The following is an 18,843-nucleotide window of genomic DNA, read 5'->3' on the forward strand; positions in this document are numbered from 1 at the left end:
TCCAGACAGGCTAGAGCAGGGTCCATGCGTGGGTGGCCCACCGCAGGCGTAGACACTCCATCCCTGCTGGAACAGCCCCACTCCCTGGTAGGCTGTCGGCAGGGAGGCCTTACCCACGCACAACCCCGCCTACCCTCATTGGCAGCCATATGTTTTATCACATAACCAAGTCTGAATACAGGATTGGCTGCAATTATTTACATACTTACTTGATAACCAAGTCAAAGGGACCTGGCTCATCCCCTTCATGGAAATAGCCAGCAGGTAGAGTTTCAATTCTCACAAGCCTCCTCCTCTGCTATTTCCTCCATCATGTTCCCTGCTGCCTATGACCTGCAAATTGTGGGCTGTGCAGGGGGCAAAAGCTGTTGATAAAGAGGCCCTGTGCCGCTGAACTGTCTCAAGGCACCCTGCGTTCAACCCCATTCCTGCAAACTGCACACCAGAAACAAGTGCCACATATTGAGCACCACTGGGAGTCAGTGGGACACTGAGGTCACAGACATTCACAAACATGCATCAAATTGCATGATGAGGGCCTTTATTCAGGGGCAGCTGAACACCTATATGAATGTTTGATACCCAATGTAATGTGTTTTCTACTTACAAAAATAAATCGCTTTTACACACTCATGTCCAGCAACATTGTAGTCCGGCATGATTTTAGTTAGCAAGATGACCACTTCTCATGGGTGTGGCCAAGTTTGTTTACAGCCACCAGTCCTGGCTCTCAGTGTTCTGTGCCGTTATTTAGCTGTAATTTACTCTAGATGTCTTCTGAGAGCCAGCAAACCATGGAAGTGTTGGTAATGTTGCTAGACAATACTGACCTCCTGTAGTCTGGTAAATTCTCCCATCCGGTGCCAGTCAGGTCCCATGCGTGCCAGACTAGAGAGGTTCGACCTGTACCTCTTTCCTGAAACATGGTGAGATTTATGGACAACATTTCAAGGCCACAGGTCAAGATAAACATTTAAGACATTCCCTGGGATCAGTAAACTAGTCAGGTGCAGGTGAACTTTGACTTCAAAAGTTGAAGTACCTTTTGATCAAAGACCTAGTCCAATCCCTCCTGCAGCATTTTTGCAGTGTGTGTTGGGGGATGGGGGAGGCAGTTTTTCTTTTAATTAGAGAGACAAGTTGGCTGACTAGATGGTGTATGCTCTTTGCTGAGAAGTCCAGAGGGGGGAGAGATGTTTTTGCATGCATGCAAAGGGAAAGAAGTAGGGAAGGGTGGGGAGTTGCAGGCTTATTTTGCTGAAATTACTTAAGAGGTCTGACATGCAGCACGTTGGGGTGGGGAAGGGCTGGGTATGTGGAAAGAATGGATTGCTGCTGTTGGATATCAGAAGGGAAACAAAAGTCACCTTCCAACCAGGAACTGAAATGTGGCTATTTGTTAGTAACACAAGTAGTCATTGCAGGGAATTACAACATATAAACCACTGAACGGTTCTAGATGTAGAGTGAGAACTTATCAAATGCACCTGAACTGTATTTGTACATGTGTTACAAAATGTTTGTAAAAGGTTAGTTACATCAATAAGTTATAGTAAAGATGCATGTGCGAAAAGGGGAAGCTCCCTCTAGATCTAAAGAGATTCTGCATCATTTAATAGTGTTAAATTATTAAAATTACCACATGTGAAAAAGTGCTGCTATCAAGCCTTGGACCTGTGCAATGAAATATTTTAATGCACACTATTGAAGACCTTGTTACAGTCATCAAGACATCTCAATTGCTGGTAATTGGTGTAGGTATTTTTAATTGACTTTAGGAAACATATTTAAATATTAATAGTAAGTGTTAAATACTGAATTTTCTCCTTTCACTTGTGGGTTGTAATTAAGAGTGAATGTGTGTGTGTGAGAGACCGTGAGAGTGAGTTACTGGAATTGTTCCATATCTAAATATTTCTCTGAAGGTTAGAAATTTGTCATTAGAAATCTATCAGATAAGGCAGAGTGACTGTGTTTCATGACATCAGATGTGCACTTAGCCAGTCTCGCTGATTCTATCAGTGGCCAACTGAGATGATTACCTCTTAACTTGATCTGAACTTTCAGTCTGAGCTAACATACTTAGCACACAAATGAAGTAAAGCAATAAGCAAGTTGATTTAACTTTACTATGTGCAAAAAAGAAAAAACATCACTTCTTTGAACAAAACACTGTACTTCTCTGCCTCCTACTTCAATTACTTATTTAAAGACAAATTCTTTCAAACATGCCAGGAGGTAAAGTTACAGGAACAGTCCAATGCTGAAAAAACCTATTTCAGTCATCTCACTGCAAATTTAAAAGACAAAGGCTTTTACGTGTTACCAATAAGAGCCCGAATCAGTTTATATCAAAATAGCTGACAATACCTTTGGGATGAGACCAAGCATGAGTCAAAACGTGAGATTTACATACATCCTGATCAAATGGGTCTTTGCCCATGAAAGCTTATGCTCCAATAAATCTGTTAGTCTGTAAAGTACCTCAAGACTTCTCACTGTTTTTGAGGATATAGACTAACATGACTATTCCTCAGATTGTGTTTTTAAGTTCTTATGGGATGAAATTAGGAATTTAAATCTTGCGTATTAAGAGATAAAACAATCTCTTTCAGTCATCACTCCCAGCAGAAGTACTGCAATTCAACATACATAAAACAACCCATTCACACCTGCAAAGAAATTTCATCCACAAAGCACCATAGAAAAAAACTGTAGTTAAGACTACTAAATTCCAATGAAAGTTCACACAAAAAGTTTTCACATGAGAAACAAAAAAAAAAAAAAAAACAAACATTTTGCTTTGACCTGTAATTGTTCAGATTTTCATTTTTCATGACCAACCTGAACTCTATGCAGTGCTATAGATGATTTATGATATGGTTAACATTTCAGCTAGCAGCAGGCCCCTGAAGAAGGGGGTCTGTCCCACGAAAGCTCATCACCAAATGCATCATTTGGTTAGTCTTTAAAGTGCTACATTTCTACTGCTCTGTTTTGTTGGAGTACAGACTAACATGGCTACCTCTGTTAGCTCTGCTTGAGTTAGTGTGCTAAAAATGGTGGTTGTGTGGGCATTCCAGTGCAGATGGCAACACAGACCAGATATACAAATGCGAGCTTGCCCAGCCCCCAAAATCTGAGTTCATGTAGCTAGCCTATGCTGTAGTGTCTACACTGCTTTTTTTTAGCAAATTAGTTTGAGTGGAGCTAATCCATCTCTCTGTTTACCTGATCTTGGAAGTATAATCTCAGCAACAGCATAGACCTATCTTTAGAGGTCCCAATCGGGAACTCAGGGCATGTCTTTGTTCCCAGCAAATCAACCCGGTCAGGGTACATCTTCCAGGATTTGACTGTGTGCGCACCTAGTTGGGATGTGTGAAATAGAACTAACAGGGGTTAACAGCTGACCCCTGTACTCAATCTCATGATACGCTCAGTGCTGAGAAATAACATCAGAGTTGCTCGGTGCGTGGGCATCTTAGATGTCAATAATTCTGGAAACAGAAGGGAAAGAGAATCTTACACCGAACAATGACAAAGCAGTAAACCCACGTTTGTTTACGTATGTGTGACTGTAATGCTTGACCATCTTTAGCCAAAGATCTTGGCACTCCAGTAAACAAAAGTTTTAAATGAAAGTGCAAGATATTTAAAATTGACTTTGCAGTTAGAAAGCTTCACTTAGAGCAGACAGATAAAAGCGGTTTTAGAATACGCTCAGTGGTGGAATTTAGCAAGCAAGCATTTAGACAAGTTAGCCCTATTGTCTGAACAGATTAAGAACTATGTCTACACTAGCCAAAAACTGCGAAATGGCCATGCAAATGGTCATTTCAAAGTTTACTCATGAAGCACTGAAATACATATTCAGCGCCTCATTAGCATGCAGGTGGCCGCAGCACTTTGAAATTGATGCGGCTCTCTGACGCATGGCTCGTCCAGATGGGGCTCCTTTTTGAAAGGACCCCGGCTACTTTGAAGTCCCCTTATTCCTATCTGCTCATAGGAATAAGGGGACCTCGAAGCAGGCAGGATCCTTTTGAAAAGGCGCCCCATCTGGATGAGCCGCGCGGTGGCGAGCCGCATCAATTTCGAAGTGCTGCGGCCGCCCACATGCTAATGAGGCGCTGAATATGTATTTCAGCGCTTCATTAGTAAACTTCGAAATGACTATTTGCATGGCCATTTCGAAGTTTTTGGCTAGTGTAGACACGGCCTAGGTGACTGAACTACTGCCCTCTGGTTTTGACATTGTCTTTGCCAAAAGTAGTAAATCACAGAAGTGTAAAGCATGTGGACATTTCAAATCACTTCACAATCCTGAGAAATTCATTACTGAGTTTTCAGAAAACCATTAAGCAGCTCTGCTAAACAGAAGACGCCCCCCCCTTCCCCCCCAGCAAGACATTACCTAAGGACAAGTCTACATTGAAAAAGTTCACTCATTCTCAACCAAAAGAATAAGTGTCTTCAACTTCAGCCTGCTTTATTTCAGTTTGAGAATCCTAGTGTGTGGTGATCAGGAAGAAGCAAATAAGATCTTGAAATATTCACTTGCAGTTTAATTTAGTCAGCTTATTGTAACCTGTTCTGCCTTTCTCTAAATGTACTCTGATTCTGTATCACTGATCTCTTATTTGAAATGAGCTGCTAACAATGCAGACCTAGACAAAGGATCTGAACTGCCGTAAGAAAATTTTAATTTGATACGAAGTACTAGCAGTTAAACACAAACAAGTATCTGAAGTTACTGGATAACTGTATTTCATACATTTGTTTGGACACACACAACTGTTGTCCAGTAACGTCAAATGCTTAAAAACAAGCTACTGAGAATTTAAATTTCATATCTACTCTGTGCAAACATTGTTCTAGTTTCATACAATAATGTCGAATCAGAAATAAAAAAAGTCAGATTCTCATCATTATCCGAGTACTGTAGCTTAGAAAAAGTTAATCACTGCTTGATTAATGTGTTACCAGAGACCAATCACTATTTAACCTAAAAAGGCCAAGTGTACTACCCTAAACTCTCTCAAGTAGTACCACTGAGTTCATCCAAGGAGTAAGAATATGCTTGCTCAGGGCTGGTCTACACTGGGGGAAAGTTGATCCAAGCTACACAATTCGAATTATGTTAACATACTTGTCAGCAGAGTTATCAGAGAGCTAGCCATGTTAGTCTGTAGCTTCGAGAACAAGAAGTCTTGTGGCACCTAATCTGTTAGTCTATAAGGTGCCACAAGACTTGTTGTTCTCATTACAGCATATCACCAGCAGAGTTCTCATCTCATGACAGGGGAGTACATGGGAAGGTGACTGGCAGACAATTTAGTGGGTCTTCACTAGACCCAGTGAACCCACTCATAGTGGATTGCCTGCTGCAGTGGCTCCATTACCAGGTGGTTTGGCAAGCCTTGAGAGTGTTCAGCACCTTACTGCTTGGGAAGTGGGATTATTTAGAGAGCACAGTATGGTACTACTGAGGCCAGGTCTACCCTCAACAATTAGAGTTGACAAGTCAGATGAGGGGGATGCTTGGGGGAAGAGGTAGGGTGGCTGCAGAACTCCATGGCTAGGGATCAGGAGCACAGCCCCACCGCTGTGGGGCTCATGGCACTCCCAAGAGGAGTTACTGCTCTGGCATGCTGCAGCCACCCTGCTTCTTCCCGAGCATCTTCTCACCCTTACCCACTCCTTGTTGAGGCAATGCTGGCCCCTGCCAGCTACAGGACCCTGGTCGGGCAAATTCCAGGACTTGGGACCAGTCAGGTCCTAGTCTGGCACCCAAAGGGAGGTACAACCAGTATTACAGATTTCAAAAGTCCACACTATACATTCTTCTTCAATAAAGCACTTAATGCTACTTGTATCGGAGGGGTAGCCGTGTTAGTCTGGATCTGTAACAGCAACAAAGGGTCCTGTGGCACCTTATAGACTAACAGAAAAGTTCTGAGCATGAGCTTTTGTGAGCACAGACTCACTTCATCAGATGCTGGTCATGGAAATCTGATGAAGTGAGTCTGTGCTCACGAAAGCTCATGCTCAAAACTTTTCTGTTGGTCTATAAGGTGCCACAGGACCCTTCATTGCTGTTAATGCTACTTGTGACCACTGAATTGGTTATGTTTCCGAGTTCTGTCTTAGGAGTAATTTTTTTTAAAAGTCTGTTTGTAGACAACACAAAGGTAAACCTATGCACTTTGTTAGTTATATCTTCATAACCAAGACTAGAAACGAAAGAAAAAGAACCCTCTTGACTTTTTGGTAACACTGCAAAAGGAAACTGTATTCCATTGCATTTGAACAGCCCAATTTGCACGGGACTTCAGTACAAGCTTTCCTGAGACGCTGTATCAGCATGTGTAAGTATAACACTTAGATTTTTTACTTTAAAAACAAATTATAAAGAGGAAAAAGATTTTTGCATGTTAAAAGACTAGCCACTGAACACCCAAAAAAAAAAAAAAAAAAAGACACACCAAATTCACTGACACTAACAGATCTTGCTTCAATTACCTGAGAAGTGAAATACAAATTCCACATCACTTAAGAGTCAAAAAGATCATTAACTTCTATTGTTGAGCTTCTGAAAAGATGTTTTGCAGGAATCAATACCATTTTCTACACTTTTTGGACACACATACGAGTAACAGAAAATACAAATTTGCAAATACCCATAAGTTTTGTACATCACTTGATTTTAATCCCACGGGACAAAAATGGTTGCAGTAATTCATAAAGTGAGAACTAACTCCATATGAATTAAACACATCAAAAAAAGTCTCCAAGCTCCAGCCTCACACCAGTCTGTCTCTGCTCCCTAGCCTCTAGTCGCAGCCTCTTGTCCCTCCTGGCACCTCTTCTATTTACACAGTGCTGAAGGACATAAATGTCAACAACTGAGTCTTCCCCCTAACACTGAAGGAGAAACAGATTTTACATGGGTGTGGAAAGGAAGTCGCGGGCAAGCGTTTGATTCTTCTCTCTGTATCAGTAGAGATGTATTTATTTCAGTTTATTTTCCAGCACGAGATTTAATATGACGAAGCATCAGTGAAATAGCTGCCCTGCACAAGCCATAGTAATACATCTAAGAAAAATGAAGTATAAAACCTTATTAATTTCTCCTTTGTGGCAGTTACACTGCAATAATTTCCAGACAAATTCCAGCCACATGCATATCTAGGTACAAATGTTACTTGTAATGTCTCACTAATCAAACACTTTCAGACATACATTTCTTAACACACAGAGAAAGACAGGATATACACAAGGGAATTTTATGTAATTGGAGTAATATTAACTCTAGTACTTTAAAAAGTACCAGTCACTAACTTATTCCTCTTTTTAAAAAATTAACATTTCTGCAGGTTTGATAAAGATTCAGCTTTATTTAACCTGAAATCTAATGAATGTGCTGATGGCTAGGGCAAAGGGAGAAAAAGGGGAGTTCTTGAAAACTTCTTCAAAAAAATCAGTTTCTCTTAACACATTTATGTAAAACAGAAATGTGAAAGTTTTAAGAGGAAACTACTGATTTGGGCTGGGTCTAAGCTGTAACCCAACAATTTCCTGTCTGTGGTATAACAGACTAGAACTTCAGTATATGACAGAAACTGTAACAATCTATTTAAGCCAACCAGCGCTCCATTTGCTTTATAATCTTGCCAGTCTCTATGTTGCAGGGAAACTACAAGAAGCAATTGTTTCCAGCAAGCAGTTAATTTGAAGTTTAAAAAAAAAGAGAGAGATAGCACTTGCTATTTTGCTAAGAATAAAATGAACCAAATTCAAGTGGACAACCGAGATCTGTGGGAATTCTCCTCCCACATCTGCAGGTGTGATAGAAGGGAAACTAAGGTGTTCTCTGAACTCTGAAGCATTTCTTTTAGCCTGTTTGGCTCCACTTGGATTTAAAAAAAAAGGGGGGGGGGTGAGGGGGAAAAAAAAGACTGATTAACAGAATTAGGTGTAGAAAATTAAAGTTTGTATATAGGCATCTGCAAAATACCATGATGTCTAAGAGTTTTATCAACACTTCAGTTTATGAATGTTATTTTTAAAAATGTGTGCTGTTTCCAAGATGTTCTGGGACGCAGTAGAACCCTTCCCATTGTAGCCTCTCTTACCACATTATTTAAACCCAGACCAGCCAAATCTTTCCCTGCAAAGCCATCCACTGAAGTAATCAAAAGGGTGCCATGTGGTAGCAGAGTCCTGCCCACATGGATCCAGTCAAAGGATCTAGCCCTAGGCACGTCGGATTAACTTGTTGCATTGAAAAGGTATACTTTGATTTTCTTATTACTTTTAATGGTGATAGAAAGCCTGCTGTGTTTATAGCAGAAACTGCAGTGTTTAAATTTTAGGGAAAGATTCAGCATTGGTCAGAAGCAAAAGAATCAGTTAGCAATATTAAAATTTAAGTTATTAGAAAGTGGTTGTTTTGCTTTCCTGAATGCAAAAATTGATCTTAAAAGATTTTAGAAGATACCACTACCCTCAAAATAGACACTTGTTTGTTTTTGAAGAAAGACAAATTTTTATTCTCCCAAACAAGGGCAAACCCAATTACCTGTCCATTGATAGTGTCCTTTATTGTCATTAACGTACATCTTGACAGACTATTTTAACCACTTATTTTAAAATTGATGTAATAGGAGATGAAAATATAAGAAAACCCAGATCACTACAAGCACTGAATCTTTGAGGAATGCTTTTTGCTCGAGACAACTCAAGCTCTTGAATCTGGATTTAGCAGCAAATACAGCTAGAAGAGTTAAACATGCCAAACTGCACAAGTAATTTCCTGTTTAGGAAGGAAATTACAGAATTTTAGCACATTTATCACATTACAGCAAGACAGCTCACTACTATGCCTCTAACATAAGCAGTTCTTTGCAAGTACATCTACAGGGCTCACATAGATCAGTTTTAAGTCTGCAAGATGTTTAGATACACAGTATCAACCCTAAAGATGACTAAAACAGTTAAGGAAATGGCTTTAAAAACTGTGCTGATGATCAAGCTCTGACCAGAAAATGTTTGCAGCACTTTTAATTAAAAAAAGAAAAAACAAAAACAAAACAAAAAAAACAAACAAACAAAACAAACCACTTGTCCACATTAAGAAATGTAGATGCTTTAAGCACTATACAAAGCTAAACTTTATTGAAAATATTATATATGCTTTGCTCATTACCCCAGGACACAGTACCACAATTCAATTACACAATGTATAAATAACTTTTTCCTTTATAAATTACGTTTGTTGCTTTTTAGCTATCTAGTGCCTCACCACTCTTGCACTATGGAAGAAAACCCACTTCATCTCACTTAAGTGAGAGCTTACAGAAATTCTAAATAAATGTTACATATATAGAAAACAGAAGACAGAATACAAACCAATAGTTACTTAGCAACACATGCAAGAGAAAAAACAGGAGGTGGATGCTGGGTTTCTCTTTCTTTAAATTATTGTTTGAAAGTCTTTATTGTAAACTCAAGACAATCTAAATAAATGGTCTTAATATTTGAAAGCACTTGTCAAATGCTATAAAACTTCAAATACAAAACTCGTGAGTCAATAACATTGCACTTTCTTGGTTTTTTTATTCATAACCTGGAAGTACTTTGTGTCATGCCCTTTTTTCCTTGCTTGCAGTACATTAATACTTTAAATTGCACAATTGATCTTCCTGAAGATGTAGAGCTAAGCTTATTAGCAATGCAATACGCAAAAAGAACAAAGCTCCATCTCCCAAGAACAGATTCCCCCTTGTGTTCTTCATGAATATCGTGAATTGAGATCATTCAAAGTTTTAGCACACAAAAGGAGGACAATCAGTTATGCTGCCAGAATGTTTTCCATTTAAACCCAATCCTTCTGGAAAGAGCCCTGCCCAAGTATAACACCAGTGAAATGTGATGACTTCCAGAGTGGCTGACAAATTATCAGAAGACAAGACAGTAACATTTTGCAAAGGTAGACAAGTGGGTTTTAAAAGAATGCCCCATTCACTCACAAACCATAACACTGATCCACAAAAAAACCAAATGCCCTAGAACACCTTATCTTTTCCCCTGCTCAGAACACCAGCCACCACATAATCAACAGCACGACACACGATACTGGCAGCTGTACAACCAAGATGCTCCTACAGACTATGAGGTACTAGAACAGACATACAGACTATGACACATCCCTCAGCCAGTACTGTCTCCCCCAGGATTTTCCTCTTACATGTAGCTGCCCGAATGAAGATTACTTTGAGGTTTTCAAATTTTGAACTTTAAAGTAAAATGTCAAAGACCATTCTCTTTAATCGAATCCCTACTTTTTTAAAAAAAATCTGTTTATTAGACAGTTAAGTAACCTGTCGTACGTCGGTCATCTGCTAAACATGACTTGTCCACTTCCTCAGTTTGAGCCACTCCTGACAGGTTCTTGCTTGTAGTTGCAGCTGGGCAAGGTTTAAATTTGCAAGTATTTAAGTGCATCAGTAAGTTCTTGGTTTATTTCCTCCCTTTTGCTCTCACTGATGTTAAGCTTAATTATATGCAAAAAGCTGAAGCACTGCAAGCTTCTCAAATGCCACTGAAAGAGGTCAACATGAGTTTCCTGCCATTTGACAGCAAGACCCATCCTGCTTAGTTCTGGCAAAAGTGAAGAATCAGCATGCAAGGTGTGTGCAGGGCTGCTTCCTAGGAGAGAACAGGTTTTGCAGGCGTTCAAGCCTTTAAGTGGTCTACGAATTTACCAAACTGGTATTTTGGAAAAAGGATGGATACAAATCCATTAAAAGAGCATAGCTGGGCTTAAAACTGGACTTCAATTGTCCTTTGTGGCAAGGGCTCAACTTGGAATAACCTATTAATAAAACTTAAGTTCATATACTGAATCAGCAGCAGTATTATGCAGAAAGTGTCACAGTAAGATTAGATTAATGTCCACGTTTACTACGCTACAATTCATGTTTTCACACAGTATTTACAAATAGGGCCCTAACAAATTCAGGGTCATAGGATTGTTTTTAAAAAAATTAATAAAAATTTCATTATTTCAGCTATTTAAAATCTGTAATGTCAGAGTTGTACCTGTAGAGCCCCAACCCAGAAACACTGTGGGGGGAGGTTAGACTACTGCGGGGGGTGGGGAAGGTAAGGTATTGCTACCCTTACTTTTGTGCAGTTGAGGAGGGCGGGAGACTGCTTTCAGAGCTGAACACCGGGCCAACAGCTGCTACACAACACTGAAGGCAATGCAGAAATGAGGATAAGGATACCGTGATGCCCGCCCTGCCCCTCGCCCCCAAATAAATAATATCACTTGACTCCAGTGCAACTCTTTTCTGGGTCAGGACCCTCCAATTTGAAAAACACATCTCCACCTGGAAATCTGTACAGGATAGGCTAAAAGCACACAAAAGACCCGATTTCACAGGGACGAATTAGATGTCATGGTTCAGGACATGATTTTTGTGGCCACGAATTTGCTGGGTTCCTATGTATAAAGCTGAACACATATTACAGTCTGGACTATGCAACAGATGCTGGTATTCTTAGTGTTGGTAGTTTCATATTAAATAAATGGCTAAACCCAAGTGGGGGCCCCCTGTTAGCTGGGAAGCAAACTGATTGTTTTCAATTCACTTGAGTAACCTTGGTCTTCCCCTGCTGCTCTGATTTTTTTTGAGCCATTGCCTGGAACAAGAAGGCTAGTTTTCATTCTGTGCATACTCCCAGTGAGGTGTTCAAATTTGAACACAATCTCACAATACACACAAGCAAGAAATGAATTTACAAAAGCCACACAGACCTACAGATTTTCTGCTAATAAGGAAAAGAATCCTCCCTACTCCACTTCCAAGACAGAACACTGGTGAAAATCCAAGAGCACGACCAGACCTCACAGATACTAGTTTGCTTTCTCTTCAAGGAACGCTGCACATACCCTCCTCTCAGCCACACTCCTCAAAGGCTTATCAAGTACCCTCTTGAAATCAGATACGATTATAGAGCCTAAGCCACTTTCCTCCCCAAACCAATGAGCAGAATAAGCTTTCTTCCCCCATCTTGCCCCTGAATTATAACCATGTGGCTTAGCTCTCCTCCCTTGCTGATGTTTCAGCAAGTCTTTTCAGGGGAGTTCCCATCCTGCTACCAGATCAACTGGGTGAGTGCACTCCAAAACCCATTCATACTGAGCCTCCCTAACTTCACAGGAAGTTTCTGAATGGACATCAGAAACCACCTGTGTGTCCAACTGCCAGATTCCTGACATTGTGTATCTGTGAAGACTTTCATATCGCCCAGCTAAGTGATGAGACAAAGCTAAAAGGCTCTGGAAAATAGATAAGACAGCATATATAATGATATTAGACATCATTTACAACAGAATCTCTATTTTTTTCCCCCACACAATGTAATTTTTAAACAGAGCAAGTCCCTCTTAAGATCTCCATTACCAATCTGGAAGAAGGACTTCAAAGCATGTTACAAAGATTTAGATATGAGCACTATCATGGGAAATGTTGCAGACATGAGCAAAAGAACAACAAAAAAGGAAAGAAAATAAAACAAAAACAGGACCTGCAGAGGTTAAAAATATGGATATAAAAAGAGAAGAAGAATTTCAGCTTGTAGAGATGTAAGCTAGTACATGTGGAGAGATAATCCAAGATACAAATAAGTCGTTGCAAGGGTGGCATTAGGGAAAAAAAAATACTGAAAGAAAATAAGGGCTTATAACAAGCACACGCTAGCCTGTCTGCTATAAGAAAGGGAGATTGGGGAAGCCAATACAACTGAGGTGCGCTTGTTTGGAGGGAAGGAAGTTGCACTACAGAGAAGCAATAAGGTCATTGAGCAAAAAGGCACTAGTGCCTTTTCTGTGTTTCCCTGCTGTGAGACTGTATCAGGAATGCCACAGCCAGTTCTGTGCACCTCATGGCTAGAAAGATTAGCCACAAAAAAATAGTTGGCTGGAAGAACTGACTTGAAGAGAGATGAAAAGGAACTACATATGTGGTTGCTTAGTCAAGTTATAAAGATCATCAGAGGAAGAAGACAATCTAAAAAAAACCAGAAGGGTGTGACCATTGTTGTGGGAGAAGAATTATTTAGACTAGTATATGTGGGCCCTCCAGAAATAAGCCCATGTTCACATACAAAAATCCATAAATGTCTCTTGGGTGAGAAATATTGCACCTACCACTTTTTTTTTCTTTTAAAAACTGTAATACAAATGTAAAGAGAGAGTGGTTCTGAATAAATACAGTTTACACAAAAGAGAATTCATTGCTTGAGCGCAGCACGTTCTGAATTACTTCAGCCACTCTCGCTACTGATTTTAGATCCCAATTTAACCAAGCACTGAAGTACATGCTGAATTTTAAGCACAAGGAGCCACTGAAATCAATTTGGCTTTCCTGAATTGTGGATTTTAAATACAATAGAAAGGCTTAAAACAGCTCTCTCATAAGTCTATACTGCATTGATTAGAATTTTAGTAAAAAAGATAGAAGGCAGCATTATTTATGCATGACATGACAGTGGTTTTCTATAAGATAAAACTGACTGAGTCCTAGAAACAGCTGCAGTCACCTTCAGAAGATCCCTCTGTAGTTGGGGCACAAAAATAGCTTAGTGAAACTTTCTAACCAGCCAAAGTTCTCTCAAGAACAAGAACACTTGAAGCAAACACTTGCTTCCTTTTGAAGTATATTTATATCTGCCTTTTCCTTCCTTCAACTTCAAATCTTTACTACATCATTATGAAAATCTTATTATTTTGCAGAATGGCCTTAAACATAAGATATCTGCATTGCCCCTTTTTTAAGTATGACTTTTAGGAACAGACAAAATAGTCAACTCAGATAGACAGCCATGTTTTAGGCAATACACATTAATCTTTTATTTGAGCAAGTATGCTAATCTGCCTGAACCATGCTGTTGAGAAAAAGAATAACTGACGACTGATAAGAGTTTCAGAAAACGTACTCTTCATTCAGACCATTATATGTCACAGAATCTTAAGACAGAAAGTTTGACATTAAAAAAAAACAAAAAACAAAAAATTAGTGTCACACACAACAGCTATTGTAAAATGGAACTCACTAAATATACAAAAAACCCATTTCTTCTTTGATATACAGCTAGCTATTCTATGCCTTTTGGTTCACATTCTCCTTTTAGAGCAACAAAGAGTCTTGTGGCACCTTACAGGCTAACAGATATTTTGGAGCATCTATAAGGTGTCTAAGTCTATAAGGTGCAACAAGACTTCTCATTGTTCTCGAAGCTACAGACTAACATGGCTACCCCTCTGATACTATTCTCCTTTTAGTGTATTCTGTGCAAGTGGGCCTTTTGTCCAGGTGTAAAATTGACAGTTGTTTGGCTATTGTGATGCTGTCCTCTATATTAGTCTCCATTTCATCCTGGAAGATTTGGTCCTAATATTCATTTGAGCTGTTTTATTGAACGGGACTATTGTAACTTTCCTTCCTTTTAATTGTGTGTGTTGTCATGGGACCTAGCAGTCTAGGAGTCATGGACCAGGAACCTGTTGCGCTCGGTGCTGCGTAAAGAGAAGAAGAGACAGTCCCTGGCCCCAAGAGTTGAGTCTTATTGGCTGTGTCTACAAAACTTCGAAATGGCCATGCTAATGAAGCGCTGAAATACATATTCAGCGCCTCATTAGAATGCTGACAGCCGCGGCACTTCGAAATTGACACAACTCGCTGCTGTGCGGCTCATCCAGACAGGGCGCCTTTTTGAAAGGACCCCAGCAACTTCAAAATCCCCTTATTCCTAACAGCAGATAGGAATAAGGGGATTTCGAAGTTGGTGGGGTCCTTTCGAAGAGGAGCCCCATCTAGACAAGCCGCACGGCAGCGAGCTGTGGCAATTTCAAAGTGCCGCAGCTGCCAGCATTTTAATGAGGCACTGAAAATGTATTTCAGCGCTTCATTAGTAAACTTCGAAATGGCCATTTCGATGTTTTGGGCTAGTGTAGACACAGACATTTAGATTTTCGACACATGGGGCTGGTGTAGAGACAGCCTCTTCTTCGAAGGGGCATGATATCCAGCCTGAGCAGAGAATACTAATGAAGTGCTGTGATGAATATGCAGCACCTCATTAGGCTAATTCTCTCCACAACAATGTCAAAGTTGCCAACTTCGAAGTGCTGGCATACCATGTAGCCACAGGCACTTTGAAGTACCCACACAACTTCAAAGTGCCCTCACTCCCAATTGGGAGTTGGAAGTTATGCGCTTAGTGGCAATCAACGGAAATGTGCCTTTTGGCCAATTATGAATAAGGACACTTCAAAGTTGCATGGGTACTTTGAAGTGCTTATGGCTACACGGTATGTCAGTGCCTCAAAGTTTGCAACTTGCAAGTTGCCGTGGGAAGAATTAGCCTAATGAGGTGCTGCATATTCATTGCAGCACTTCATTAGTCTTTTCCACTCAGGCTGATTACCATGTCCCTTTCAAATAAGGGGGCTAGTGTAGACACAGCCATGGATACAGACAGGGTGTTCCAGAAAACAAGGAGATATCACTGGTCACCATTACAGGCCATTGTCTCAGGGCACCAGCATCCAAACTGCTGACTTTAAACAGAACTCAGAACATCAGGGCTTTCTTCTTGGGGGCGGGGGGAAAGAAACAAAAAACCAAAAACCCTGGACCAGTGCTATTTGTAACCCAGGAAACAGTCTACAAAAATTTCCTATATGGTTGATGTATAGGTGGAACTCTTCAGAACAGCTAAAACTAGTCAGATGCTGCCCCACCCCTTCAAAATGCCAGCAGGCATAAAAGAACGAACATTTTAATGAGCTTAATAAATGCATAACAGAGAGCTTGTATATTTCTCCAACAGTAATCAGTTCATTAAAAGATATTACTGCACATACTTTGTCTCATGTAACAGAGAAATATTCCTACAAAATCTTCATGAAAAGTTTGCAGGCCCAGCCACAGAATGTTTGCTCTGCTTTTTACCATAAGGTTTCATAATCAGAGGTAATTTGTCTACACAAAACATAAAACTCCACGCATAATAGAACTCCCTCACCACTCAAAGCTAGTTGAATTTTGCAGTTATTACAAATATTGGACCAAGTGAATTTTCTAGTTGCAATATGGACAGACTTTCATCTGTAGCAGAACCTCAAGAGTTACAAACACCTTAAGAGTTAAGGTTTTTAATCGGACTGAAATTTTTGCAACTGACCAAAATATTATGGTTGTTTTTTAAAAAGTTTACAACTGAATATTGACTTATTATGGCTTTGAAATATTAGTATGAAAAAAGTGCCGCTTTAAAACATCTTAGTTTAAGTGAAACAAGCACAGATCCAGGTTCCCTACCATGTCTTACATTTAAGCACAATACTGTATTTGCCTTTTCTTTTTTGTCTTAGCTGTTGCGTACTTCCAGTTCCAAATAAGATGAATGGTTGACAGGCCCATTTAACTGAGTTTCTGCTGCATATTGACTCTCTAATATATTCAGCACTTTGACGTTACAAAATTAAATCTACCTCTTGCAGTGCATACAGAGCAAGGGAACACACATAAGTTTCTCCCAATTCTATGGATCAAAAAAATCTAACCAGACGATTAACAACTCAGAGCAGTCAAGCAGCTAATCACTGTTACATTAAGTTATTCTGACATATTATTTACCAGAGTTAAGAGATGCAAAAGTTAAATTTGAATATTAAGATTTTAAAATTCACCCACATGGTTTACTTGTAAATGACAGCTTAAATGGATTTTAATATTCACTTGCATAATTACAATGCATGCTGAACAAAAACTAAATGGGGTCATTTTAATTATAAACATTACAGGTATAACAGCTTTCTCAGCAAAAACAACCTGAGTTTTGAAATCAGATTTACAAAGAAACTGTTCCCTAAGTGACCCAGATGTGTAAATCCCTCCATGCACTGAGGAGAGCCATTCAGTTGCATGAAGAGCCACACCTTTTCCCCCTAATTAAAACTTACCAAGTTTTTCCACCAACTTCAGCATTACCCCTCCAATGTGCACCTCCCCTGTGACTCTCAGGGTAACATCCCTGTTCAGGTCGGTCACATAGACATTCAGCTCCCATGTCCCATCTGCATAGCAGCCATCTGGCATCCTTATACCGTCCAAAGCCATCGTTCCTTCTTCCTGCGAGAGTAAAGGAAATGGCATTCATTAGCCAACAGAAGGGCTCTCTCTCTCCCTCCCACACGATCTAGACAGCAACAGTTTCCCCAACGGAAAAATATTCATTCAATCTGAGCAGCAGAAACTGCAAAGCAAAGGAGAAAAAGAAAATCCGTGTGCGGGGGGGACACGGACAGGGAACTGGAGCTCCCCACCCACCCACCGCTGCAAGGAAGCGGCTCGCAGCTCACCGCAGGGCTCCCTTGACGGAGATCTCAGTAATGCAATGGAGCGGGGGAGCAGAAGGGCCACCAGTAACTGCCAAGGACCGCCCCGCCCCCGGGAGCAAAAGCCCCAAGCCCGGGCGAGCGAGAAGCGGGGCGAGCTGGACCCTACGCCGGCTTCCAAGGGAACCGGCCCGCGCCGCTCTCCCAGGTCTGTCGCCACGTCCCGCACTGGGTCCGCAGCATTGCCCGAGGTCTCCCTAAAGCCCCCGCCCCCACCCGCCTACTCGGGACGCTCGCTCGGCTCCCCCGTCCGCCGGCACCGCTCAGCCTCTTCCCCGGCGCCGCTGGGTTGACGGCGGCCAGCGCCAGGGCCGCTGCTGCCGCGGCGGGGACGCGGGTGCCGGGCTGCCCGACCCACGCGGGGGGCGGGTGCAGCCAAACCCCCCTGCGCCGCGCAAGGGGGCAGGGAAAGGGTCAGACCCTGGGGCGGCCGCCGTGTGCGTATGGGGCCGCCCCCAATGGGGGGCGCTTCCCCCTCCTCCCCCCGGCCCCCCCATGGGGGGAGGGAGCCACGCGGCCGCCGGGCCGGGCCCTAATCCCCCTCGGCCCCGCAGGCCGCGGCTCACCTCCGCCTCAGCGCTCGGCCCGGCCCGGACACCGCGGAGCCGCGTCTCCGGCCTGGCCCAGCGCGGCCGCGTCCCCTACCCGCAGAGCCGCCGCCGAGGGGCCGCTGCGGGCGGGGGCTGCAGCCCAACCCCGCGGAGCCGCTGCCCTTTTATGGAAGCGAAGGACGGAGCGCGAGGCGCGGAGCCAACATCCGGGCCTGCAGGAGGGGCCGGCCCGGGACCCCCGGCCCGCCCGCGGCGGCGGCGGCTGTGCGGGAGGGGGCGGCATGGGGTGTCGGGGGCGGGGTGTGGGGGATAGAGGAAGGCAATGGGGGGCATAGGACGAGAGGTGGGGGTAGTGGGGCTGTGGGGCATGGGGAAGGGATGGGGGTAATGAGGCTGGGGGGGCTAGAGGAAGGCAGTGGGGGCGACGGGTGTGGGGGAGTCTAGGGAGCTGTGGGTCATGAGGGCTGCGAGGGGGAATGGGGAAGGGGCGGGGCTATGGGGCTAGAGAAAGGCAGTGGGGGGAATGGGGTTGTGGGGGGCATAGGACAAGGGGTGGGGTAATGGGGCTGGGGGAAGGGGTGGGGCTTTGGGGGGCATGGGGGAGAGCTGGGGTAATGGGGCTATGGGGAGACACACAAAGGGTGGGGTAATGGGGCTGTGGTGGATATGGGGAAGGGGTGGGGCTGTGGGGGGCTTGAGGAAGGCAGTGGGGGTAATGGGGTGAGGGGTCTAGGGAGCTGTGGGTCATGAGGGCTGTGGGGGGAATAGTGGAAGGGGTTGGGGTGGTCATCAGGGCAATGGGGAGAGAGAGCATTG

At 42.5% G+C, this 18,843-nt stretch overlaps 1 protein-coding gene across 5 annotated transcripts in view; it reads right to left on the reverse strand.

Annotated features, from left to right (window-relative positions):
• The window catches only part of FERMT2 (FERM domain containing kindlin 2), a 100,991-nt gene extending 82,795 nt beyond the window's left edge, over positions 1-18,196 (reverse strand). For 4 of the 5 annotated variants that reach the window (XM_074996226.1, XM_074996225.1, XM_074996224.1 and 1 more), the window contains exons 1-2: positions 18,043-18,196; positions 17,042-17,210 (exon numbers count right to left, since the gene is read on the reverse strand). In XM_074996226.1, coding sequence (XP_074852327.1) covers positions 17,042-17,198 — 157 coding nt within the window. In that variant the 5' untranslated portion in view covers positions 17,199-17,210; positions 18,043-18,196. Of the gene's footprint in view, positions 1-17,041; positions 17,211-17,440; positions 17,579-18,042 lie in introns of those variants that run through there. The other variant, XM_074996223.1, reaches the window with a different exon arrangement.
• Positions 18,197-18,843: the final 647 nt, after the last annotated feature.

The sequence above is a fragment of the Carettochelys insculpta genome, chromosome 6 (assembly GCF_033958435.1).
Source record: "Carettochelys insculpta isolate YL-2023 chromosome 6, ASM3395843v1, whole genome shotgun sequence".
In the NCBI taxonomy this organism is placed as follows: domain Eukaryota; kingdom Metazoa; phylum Chordata; order Testudines; family Carettochelyidae; genus Carettochelys; species Carettochelys insculpta.